The sequence below is a fragment of the Monoraphidium neglectum genome (assembly GCF_000611645.1).
Source record: "Monoraphidium neglectum strain SAG 48.87 unplaced genomic scaffold scaffold02095, whole genome shotgun sequence".
NCBI lineage: Eukaryota > Viridiplantae > Chlorophyta > Chlorophyceae > Sphaeropleales > Selenastraceae > Monoraphidium > Monoraphidium neglectum.
Genome location: NW_014011533.1, coordinates 1 through 10,485, shown reverse-complemented (window position 1 = coordinate 10,485; position 10,485 = coordinate 1). Strand labels below are relative to the sequence as shown.

Here is a 10,485-nt window from a genome sequence, read left to right as displayed (position 1 = left end):
CACACACACCCCACCACCCCCCACCCCTCTCCGCTGCCGCTGACTCACCGACCCTCTTGGACAGGGTGATGTCCTCCACGTACCGCACCTTGACCAGCTTCGACAGCTGCTTGACCAGGTTTGACTGGGAGGGGGGGGGGCAGGCAGAGTTGCCGCGGCGGAGGGGTGGCTAATGACTGCAAACGGAGCTTCGCTGGCTGCGCCTGCAGCGGGCCCTCTTGAACGCACAGTGATATATCAAAGCAAGTGCCTTGCCAGGCGGAGCAGCGGGGCTGAGCCTCTTCATGTGGATGAATGTGAACAGTGAAGGGCAGGCTGGGAGCCGCACCACTGTGTGGGGTGTCCCGGTCAGCACGATAGTGAAGAGTGCCCGGTCCACGTTAAGGCCGACCGCCAGGCTGTCGATGTTGGCGCCTGGGTGTGTGTTTGTGTGTGTGTGTGTGTGTGAGTGAGTGTGTGTGTGTGTGTGTGTGTGTGTGTGTGTGTGTGTGTGTGTGTGTGCGTGCATGCGTGTGTGCGTGCGTGTTTTGAGAGGGTCGGTTTGCAAGGGCTGGGGAATAAGAACAGAAAGGTGGGGACGGGCGAGGCCGCCACCGTGCCCCGGCCGAGGCGCCTTCTGCCCTCCATTTTAACACGCCGGGCGGCCGCCCCCGCGGCCGCCGCCGCTGGGGCGCGTCGATCCGCCGCCTCCCCTCCTTCCGATGCCGCACCTCGCCGCGCGAAGACGCCTGCGACGCGGTTGATGAGCCCGGCCTCGTCCGCCACAAAGACTGAGATCACGTGCTTCTCCTGGCCCTCCTCCAGGGGCTCGGGCTCAGACACATACACGTCATAATCCTCCTGCGGATAGCACGTCGGCGACGCGCGTGACGCGGGGCCGGCTGGGGCATGCCGGGGCGCGAGGGCGCAGCGAGGCGGCGTGCAGTTCTCTGCGCGTGGCGCGGGTGGCACCTGTCGACGGCTGGCGCGGCGAGCTGCAAGCGCGCACCTTGGGTGTCTCGAGGGGTTGAGTAGTGGCTTTCGCCTGTGCGTATCATCAGGGGCGGCGGGTTGAGCGGGTGCCGAAACACAATTCGATCTGGCCCTCTAAACGACCACCAGCGTTGACTTCACCTGTATATCATTGTTGCGATTGCCCAGGCCCTGCGCAGCACGTCCTACAGCGCGCTGCAGCCTCCCGGCAGCCAGGACCGGGGCAGCAGCAAGCCGACGGCTCGATGTGCACGCTGCCCCGGCGCCAATGGATGCGCGCATGCTGGCCGCCATCCCTCCCCTCCTCGCTCTGTAAATCCAAGCTGTTGTTCAGAGGCTTGCTGCTGCTGCGCTAGATCTCCGCGATGCTGACAGCCCGCTTATTACAATACAATTCAGCAATTCAACGATGGTAAATCAGAAGTCAATCAAAGGCTGGCCGGCCGTGCCAGGCAGCAGTGGATGCGGTTGTGCGTGCTGCATCGCGCGGTGACGACAACGATGCCTGGTGACTACACGAGTGCGAATGCCTGACCAAGGAGACGGTGGTTCACCAGCAGGCCGCACTGGCCGGCTGCATGTTCAACAAGGTATTGCTGCACACGTCAAGATCCCCTGCCATGACATCCTGGCTCGTGCTAGTCTCTTTTGCCTCAGGAGCATGGCAGGTACAACACTGTCAGGGAAACATCAAGCTATCCAGGTAACAGGTCGTCGATACACAACTTGCATGACCCTTCAAGCCGCTTCCTGCACATGACCATGTGCCCAAACAGTACATAATTGCCTCAGTGCAATAGTGTTGTGAATGAATGAATTCATATCATAGCCATTCAAATGTTTGCAGTTGCGGGTTGCGTTCGGACATGTCAATGTGCTAGGTGCTCTTGAGAAGCTGCCAACGCATCAATGCTTGTGCCCAACATCAGCGCCGGGAAACAAAAGGCTCACGACATAAGCGTGGGCATCAGACCCCAGCAGCATTCCTATTTCAGCCGACCTGCCAAATCTTGTGGCTGCAACCGCTGCGACCGCAGTGGTTGCAACCAAAGCTGCGAGTAGCTGTGTTCCAAGGTAGCGCTCCACCTGGCCACGCTGTACCCCAGGATATTACAATCTGACTGCCTGCAAAATTACCTCGATGCCCCCCAGCTTGCGGCCACCAGAATACTCCAGGCTGTAAGGGTAGTAAGACTCGACCCCAAACCGCGACACAACCTCCTCTCCTATGTCCCCGCTGACGACGACATCTCCCCACCCGGCGCGCCCCAGCATGCCGTCCGCCTGCACGTCATCGATGCACACCGTGAACAGCCCCCCGAGCGCGCTCACGCCCGGCTGGCAGGCGCGGTTCGCGTCCAGGTTCTCTCGGGGAATGTGGGTCGCCAGCAGGCGGCTGCCCGGCGGGCTGGCGGCCGCGGCGTCGGCCAGCAGGCGCGCGTTCGCGTCCAACGGCAGGTAATAGCAGAGGCCTGCGGATCGCGGTGGGTTGGTGATTGTGATGAAGGTTGTGTGGCAGGCTGAGTGGTGGGGGTAGTACTATGCGGCAAGGGAGGAGAGCTTGTTGGCTGCGGTGCAGGACACCACCGCAACCAGCCACGGGCGTGACAGTGGTCCGCCAGGCGTCTCCTGCGGCCGCAGACAAAGTAATGCTCCTGCAGCTGTGCTGTTGTTGATGCGGGGGCGGCGGCGCTCACCCTCAAGCACCCACAGCGTGGGCAGGGCTGGGTCAAAGCCGGCCGCCTCCAGCTGCTGCTGCAGCCCCGGCTGCGACAGGTCAGACACCACCTGTGGCATACGCATGCGGTGATTGATTGGCAGCAGTGGCACATGGGTACTTATTTTTGAAACATTGCATACCGGGCCGTGCAGCCGCAGCAGGTCAGCTTGACAGCTGAAACATGCGGCTGCCAACGAGTCGACGCTGGTTGTTGAACTTCCGTCCGCAGCCGCGGCCGCGCGCCCCCGAGCGCACCTGCCGGTACGAGCTGCATTTCAACGTGAATGCCGCTCCTGCCTCCGCCCCTTGCTGGCTGCCGCTGCCGCCGCCGCCGCTCGCCGCCGCCGAGGGCCCCAGCTCTGCGCCTGCCTCCCGCAGGAACCTGTCCTTAAGCTCGATGACTGGCGCCTGGTCGACGTCAAACCAGGCGGTGCCAGCTGGCAGGCCGCCCAGCCGCCAAGGGCGCGTGTCCATGCCGCAGCCTGGGGGGTCCGGGCGAAGTGAGCGGGGCGCGATCTGTGCGAACAAAGCTCAGCTGGCACGATCGGATAGGGCCGAACACCGGCCGCTCATGGCCCAATGAACAAGTTTGTATTAGGCGTGCTGGATTCAAGCTTGCTATTCGTTTGGCCCAGCCTGCCCAAAGGACTCACCCAGACTTACGACCTGCACGCACAAGTCGCCGCTGCCGCCGCTGCCTCCCGCTTCACTGCCGCCGCCGCCGCTGGCCTCATCAACAGGCGCCCCTGGCGGGGCGGAAGCATGGTCGCCCGTGCGCGCGGCCAGGGCAGCAGCGGCTTCTTGCACCAACTCATCCAGCACGCGCGCCCGCCCGGCAAAGTACGAGTGCTTGCCCGGGCCCTCCGCTGCCTCCCAGGCGTCCCAGCGCTCCCCAAACCAACGCAGCTGGGGGTGCAGGTGGCGGAGGCAGGAGGGCGGGCACAGGCACGGAGGGCGCCGGGTGTTGTCAGCAAGCGTGACACACGTGGTGCAAGCATCAATATTCGCAAATGTATTGATCCCTGGATCCCGCACCAGCTGCTGCCAGCGCGGGCATCGGGCAGGCGCTCCCCTGGCTGCTGCCTGGACTGCCGCCTTCCTGGCTCACCATGCGCGGCCCAGCCATGCGAAGCGCCAACTCGTCGCGAAGGATCGCATCTTTGGGGGACCGCAGCAGCTCCACTGCGCGTAGGGCGCAGGCGCCGCTGCAGGTGCGCTGCACGCTGTCTTGCAGCTCGCCCTCGGCTGCAGAGGCGTTCTGATCCAAGACTTGCGGCGGCGGCGAGTGGTGCTGCTGCGCTTTGGGCGAAGTGGCCATGGTGCGAGGGCCGAATACCTGCGGTAAATGGACCAATGTAGTGCCCAAATGGTTGCGCAAGTGCTCTCAAGGCCGAATCGTGGATTCGAGCACGAATGATCGTCGAATCCCGGTCAATTGCGAGGATTGTAAGATGTTTTACGGAAACAATATCTGCTTGTTACATTGTGTGGAAGTCAGGATTGCTGCACTCTTGATCGTGGGGCCTTGGGTGACCGAGTGTGACCAGGCCCGCCACCCGCGCCACCCAAGCCACCCACTGCCGGCCAGCGGCCCCTGACTCGTCCAGGCTTACAAAAGCATGCTCATGGCCAAGAGCATAAATGGGTATGGGCGGGGATACCTCAATCAGCATGCACGTAGCATACGCCAGATGAAAGCTGACGTGCTCCTGCTGGCGGCACCCTTATCATACGTTCCATTAGACAATACCACTCAAGAGATGCAACGCTGCCGGCCATCACGTTTGTTTTTGCGTACTCGTGCCGCTGTGCGTGCTTGTCCTGCACCCAATTGACCAAAGCTGGCCGGTTGACCAAAGCTGGCCGGTCAACTGAGGCCCCGTTTCTATGGAGCCGAATCACTGAATCACCAAATCACTTGGAGTGGCAGGTGAACCAAACAACTGGCTGGTGTCGAATTCGGTAACATAAGATCACAAAATCGCTTGATCGGTGGCTAACGCAGCACTCGCTGGTCGCTGATTGCACGCTGATTTGCATTTGATTCAGCTTGTGCTCGTTTCTGCACCCACGAAGTGATTGGGATTGCGCCTCAAGCTTAGGTCCTGCAGCCCCATTAATATGATACGATAATACGACAGTATTGGTTTTTGCTGCTTGTATATGGGCGTCAGGCCGCTGGTGCGATGATGACCTTTCCTGCAAGGCCCTGCTGCACACTGGAGGGCGCAGGGTGATTTGTGGGGCCCATATATAGGTTTGTCGATGTGATAACAAGCATTTCACACGTTTCCAGGTGATTCACATCGACTCGCCTGCATTTTTGGGGGGCGAGTAAAATGATTCACTGATTCAAGTGATTCGCGGTGATTTGCGGTGATTTGGTTGATTTGAGGGGTATGGAAACGGGTCATTGGTGATTCAAGCTTGATTAGCCAGTGATTCCACGGTGATTCAAGTCCATAGAAACGGGGCCTGAGCCATAGATATTTTGTGCAGATTCTGATCTTGCAGCACATGGCTGGGGTAGGCTGTGGGCAAACAGTGCAGGCGGCCGTAAGCGCGCGCTCACATGCAAACTTCAGGCAAGCAAGTGAGAAGCTGCTTCCCCTTGCATCCCCATGCGCATGTTCACACATGCCCATAGCACAACGCTGAAACGCGCCAAGTGCACCAATTATGTGCACACACGCTGCTGCGGTGCTTCCACACACACACGCCTTGGTGAGCAGCGCACACCACACCTCAACGCACGAGGATCCCACCAGGGCCTGGCAAAAGCAACGCCACCAAAAGTGGCACTGCACCACTTCTAGACATGAGTTACCTAGACTACGCGCTCCCTAACTCATGCGCATACATATTATAATTAGCAGCAGCACCTGCTCACACCACAACCCATCACTGTCAACGTGATCTGGCTTGTCGCAGCGCTGGAAGGGCTGTAAGCGCACCAGTGCACGCAAAGTTGCTGGAGGAGCTTAGCATGAAGCGCCAGGTGAGCTTGTGTGGGTCACATCTTGTGCAGTCCTGCTTATTCCGAGTTTCTTGTGGTCCCTGCGCGGTTGAACGCGTTGCATGGCACATCTTTCGCAATCAGCAAGGCGCTTTGATGCCGTGTGCTGCTCTAAAGCGCCCAGCATGGCTTGCTCTGCAACTGAACGCCCGCTGTCACCGCCAGGCCTGCGGGACCAGCGGTGGCGGCCCCACTAGCGCCGGCGCAGCGACGCTCTGCGACCTGGACGACGCGCTTCTGTCAAAGGTACAGCCTTACACAAGGTTACGCTGCGAACATGCCCCTTCACACCTGCAGGGGCGCCCTCCTTGGTTGCAGCTCAAACGCACAGCGCATGGCAACCGCAAGACGGGCGCGTGCATAGTGCTTCTCATCTTTTTCCGAAAAGGTCGCTTCTCTAGCTGCCAAAACACTCATATGTGGTGCCACTCCCGCCCATAGGTCCTGCTATTCCTGGATCCATTCCCCGGCGTCGCCAACGCCGCGCTGACCTGCCGCCGCCTGCGGCGCGTCGCAACAGACAAGGGCCGCTGGCTCGTCGTCGCGCCGCACGCTGTCGACGCGGCGGGCACGCCGTCGGGGCGCGCAGGGCCCCGTTTCACCTCGCTGGCCGGGGCGGTGGCAGCCAGCAGGTGCGGCCGCGGGCCGGGCGCGGAGCATGACCCTCGCCCGACCACCACCAGCTGCAGCTGCTGAGGAGGGCGTGGCTGCGGCCACCTGAAGATCGATGTGGCACTGCATCGCACTGCTTTGGACGGCGTGCCTGGTGTCGCCGTGTCGAGGTGTCGCCGTGTCGAGGTGATGCCGAGCACTCCCACCACTGCCGGCCCCACCCCTGGATCCTTCCGCTCGATGTCCTTCTGCCCAGGCCTGGTGACACGATCTGGCTCGCGCCCCACGTACGCCACGAGGCACCCTGCGTCCGCGTGCGCTGGCCGCTGCACATCTGCGGCGCGGGCGCCGGCAGCACGCTGCTCGCCTCGCCATCTGGAGAAGCGGCGCTCGATATTGGCGCCAGCGCCAAGATCATTGGGGTGGCGATCGAGTCGCGGCTCGGGCCGTGCATCCTGCACAGGTGACCGATCTGGTCAAAAGAGGGGCCTGGGATGGCTGTGCAACAGAAGTGGGCGTTTCTGGGGAATATGGCGCGGGTTTGCCTGCCTGCAGGGTCCTGGGGACGTTAGGGCAGCTTTGCTGCTGCGCCGCAGCCATCCAACGCCCCCTCTCGCTGCTCCCCTCAACCTTTAGGCGCGGCACGCTGCACGTCGAGTCGTGCGCGCTGCGCTGCGACAACGGGGGGCTCGATCACATCCTCGCGCCCATCATCACCGCCGCTGTGTCGGGGCCGGCAGCATGGGCCGGTCAGCATCCACAGCAGCAGCAGCAGCAGCAGCAGCAGCAGCAGCAGCAGCAGCAGCAGCAGCAGCAGCAGCAGCAGCAGCAGCAGCGGCAGCGGAAGCAGGACGCCCCAAGTAGCCCGTGCCGCAGTCGAACGGGCGCGGCCGCTGGCGCTTACGCCGCCGCCGCCGCCGGGGACGCCGCCGGCAGCGGTCGCCTTGCAATTGCAGACACGCGCCTGGAGGGCACCAGCGGCTGCGGCGTGCTGTGCGCCGGCACGGGGGCGGTGCGGCAGGTGCGCGTGGTGCGGGGCTCGCGGGCGGCCTGGCTGTTCCTGGAGGTCGACTCGGCGGTCCCAGGCGTGTACGCGCCCGGCGCGCGCCCGCCGCCGCCGCCCTTTGCGGCGCTGCCGCGCGGCCCTGCGGCCGCGGATGCGTGCGGCAGCGCGGGCAAGGCGGCAGCTGGGCTGCTGGCAACTGAAATTCGAGGCCCTGCGGCCGGCGGCGTGCCCCTGGAACGGCCGGTCGGCAGGGGCGCGGAGGCCGGGCTGTCGCGCATCAATGCGCTCCTGGGGGGCCACGCCATCAGCCCCGCGCTGATGGCGGCGCACCTGGCCCGGGCAGTGGCACGGCAGCAAGGCGGCCAGAGTTGAGCGGCCAGCCAGGCAAGTTGCTGCTTATTGCAAGCGGGGCTGCTGCACTTGTACTTATCTACCGAAACTTGCGGTTGTATCCTACCCATTGTTGAGCGGTGCGCCTGCCGTTTACACAGTATGACACTTGCATGCAGCAGCACACCTCTATATGTGCTTGTTCATCTCCCGTTGCACTTGACTCCCCTTTCTGAACAGTTGCAGGAGTGTGCTGAATATGTAATTGTACATGCACATGAATATCACACACGTCACTGCAAATGGAAGCACAAGGACACGAATCTCACTGCAACGGGCAGTTCAAGGGGCACCATCAAGAGATCGGGGAGTGCAGGGCGATGCGCAGTGCTGTCAAAGCGATTCGAGCTTCTCAGATCACCGCTGCTGCCCGCCTGCATCGGTGAGCTTTCCGCTGCGGCCGCAGGTTGCAAGCCATGCTTCGTCCCACGTGTTTCCCGCCAACCAGCATGCCGCCATCAAACGTCAAAGGAGACCAGCTCTCTGCACACGGCTCGCCCCATCGCACAACCCAGTTGCCGCGGGCAAGTGTGCGCGCAGCAACGCTGGCCCCCGCGGCTGTGGTGAAAAAACAACCGGCTCAAAACGGCCCATACAACCGGGTCTGTGGGGGCGTGCAGGGGGCTGGGTTGCCCTGCCCGGCTGACCCCCCCCCTCTGTAGGGCCCCTGCACAGGCGTCACGCTTTCCCCTACCCCCTAACCCCCAAACCCACCGTGCGGTTTCGAGGGAGGAGGCAAGCGGCGCGACGCGTCACCGCTGCCCCGCCGCAACCTGGGCCTGCAACTCTGCCAAATCGTTGAAGCTGCTGCTGCGCTTGTGCCTGTGCCGCCCCACCCCCGGCCCCAGGCCCGCCGCCCCCGTTACCACGACCCCGGCGCCGCCGGGCGCGAGGGGCGAGGGGCCGGCGCCCGTGCGGCGCGCGGCGGCGGCGAGGGCCTCGGCGAATTCTGGGCTGCCGGCCTTGTCCCTCAGGCTTCCAGTAGAGCGCGCCGTCACGAGCGAGGCTGCTGCGGAGAGTGTGGAATTTCGAGGGGGCGCCGCTCGCGAGTTGAGCTTGAGTCGGGAGGCAGCGGGAGGGGGCGGGGTTGGCCGTTGGGCGACGCGCACGCGAGCCGGTGCTGTTGTGTTTGCTGGCATGCTAGGCCAGCAGGGGGCTTGTCACGTGATGATGTCCCACAAAACCTATTGAAAGCATCGAGATCAATCCTAGCAATTAAGCGTGCAGCCTGCTCCCAACCAGCGAGCAACTGGCACAGCAAGCACCAGGGGACACCTGCAGGACACACCCGCCCGCGGCCGGCCGGCCGGCAGCCCACCGCACCTCCTTGCAGGCTGCGTCGCCGCTGCAGCAGTGCCGGCACCGGCGCCGCGAGCGCGGCCTCGAGCTGCAGCTGCAGCTGCGCCGACGCCGACGAGCCGGCACGCGCCCCGCTCTCAATCGCCGCGCCGCCGCCGCCGCCGCCTGCGCCGTCGCCGCCGCTGACGCCGGTGCCGCCACTGCCTTGGGAGGCTAGGCTGTCCTTCATCATCTGATGCCACGGCAGCGGCCCGCCGGTCCACCAATCAGGGCCGCCCGCGTCGTCCGAAGTCGACAGCGGCGACAGCGCGTCGCTTGACTCATCCTCCTCCCCCGGCGCGCGGCCGGCCGCGCCCGGGCCCGCGCCGTCCGCGATCGCGGGCACGCGGCGCCGGCCTGCGGGCTGCACGGCCGACGGCCACTGGAAGGTGGACAGGGCGCCGCCGCAGCCGCCGCCACTGGACACCGCCGCGGTCCCGTTGGCCACGGCTGCAGGGGCAGCTTCGGTGGCGGCAGAGGCTGCCGGGCCGGCAGCATCCACTCGCAAGGCGAAGCGGTGCCTGTCCAGCTGCCGCAGCGCCTCGAGTAATGCCTGAAGCTCCCCGCCCTGCTGCTGCTGCTGCTGCTGCTGCTCCTGCTCCTGCTCCTGCTGCTGCTGCTGTTGCGGCTGCCGCCCCGCAGCCGCCGCCGGCTCCACAACCGCCGCCGCCCGCGGCTGCAGCAGCGCCGCCCCCGGCTCGTACCACGCACGCAGCGCAGGCGCGCCGCCGCCGCCGCCTCCGCCGCCGCCGTCCACGCCGCCGCCGCCAGCCAGCGCGGCCAGGCGGCTGCCGAGCAGCTGCTCGTTCAGGGACGCGCGGACCCACAAGTCGAGGCGCGCGGCGTCACCGGCGGCGCGGGCGGCGGCCATGGAGGCGATGCCCTCCGCTCCCAGCAGGGCCCGCGGCGCGCCCTTGGCGCCGGCTTCAAGGGCTAGGAGGACCTGTGCGGATGGTTGGACATTGAAAGAGGTGCTGAAGTGGGCTGGATTCCTGATGAGGCATGCAGGCTGATTTGCGGCGGCGTTGCGGTGGGGGGCGGGTTGGCTGCTGCGCGCGCAGGGTGCGGCGCAGGCTGCCAGCAGGCTTGTCACTCAGGCTGGTCGGCGGTTGAGGCGGCAGATCAGGAGGCGCCGCCGCGCGCCCCGCACGTCGCAGGCTCTGCAGGCACGCGCCAGGCGCTGCCGCATGCACGCTATCAGCTGATTGACGCCCCGCCGCGCGCGGCTCACCGCAAACGGCGTCACCCGCCGCGAGGACAGCCAGCCGGCGATGCCCCAGCCGCCGCCGCCGCCCGCCGGCGCCGCCTGCCGCAGCCCGTGCGCCATCACCTCCCCCACCAGCCCCGCCGCCGCGACCAGCTCCCCGCACTCGTCCCCCAGCCGCCCCTTGGCGCCCGCCGCCGCGGCCGCCGCGGCCCGCGCCGTGGCGG

The 10,485-nt window shown here is 65.0% G+C and overlaps 3 protein-coding genes across 3 annotated transcripts; 1 reads left to right on the top strand and 2 right to left on the bottom strand.

The window, feature by feature from the left end:
- Positions 1 to 2,082: 2,082 nt before the first annotated feature.
- Positions 2,083 to 4,010, bottom strand: MNEG_9869 (hypothetical protein; the record flags this gene model as incomplete). Its single annotated transcript, XM_014041661.1, has 5 exons — positions 2,083 to 2,444; positions 2,670 to 2,760; positions 2,948 to 3,174; positions 3,346 to 3,598; positions 3,801 to 4,010. The coding sequence occupies 5 exons, from the start codon at positions 4,008 to 4,010 to the stop codon at positions 2,083 to 2,085; spliced, it is 1,143 nt and encodes a 380-aa protein (XP_013897115.1).
- A 1,668-nt stretch (positions 4,011 to 5,678) lies between these two features.
- On the top strand, positions 5,679 to 7,698 carry MNEG_9868 (F-box protein SKIP5; the record flags this gene model as incomplete). The annotated part of the gene is made up of 5 exons (XM_014041660.1): positions 5,679 to 5,690; positions 5,874 to 5,954; positions 6,150 to 6,340; positions 6,577 to 6,783; positions 6,957 to 7,698. The coding sequence occupies 5 exons, from the start codon at positions 5,679 to 5,681 to the stop codon at positions 7,696 to 7,698; spliced, it is 1,233 nt and encodes a 410-aa protein (XP_013897114.1).
- A 770-nt stretch (positions 7,699 to 8,468) lies between these two features.
- Positions 8,469 to 10,381, bottom strand: MNEG_9867 (hypothetical protein; the record flags this gene model as incomplete). The annotated part of the gene is made up of 3 exons (XM_014041659.1): positions 8,469 to 8,725; positions 9,040 to 9,997; positions 10,286 to 10,381. The coding sequence occupies 3 exons, from the start codon at positions 10,379 to 10,381 to the stop codon at positions 8,469 to 8,471; spliced, it is 1,311 nt and encodes a 436-aa protein (XP_013897113.1).
- Between the last annotated feature and the right edge of the window lie 104 nt (positions 10,382 to 10,485).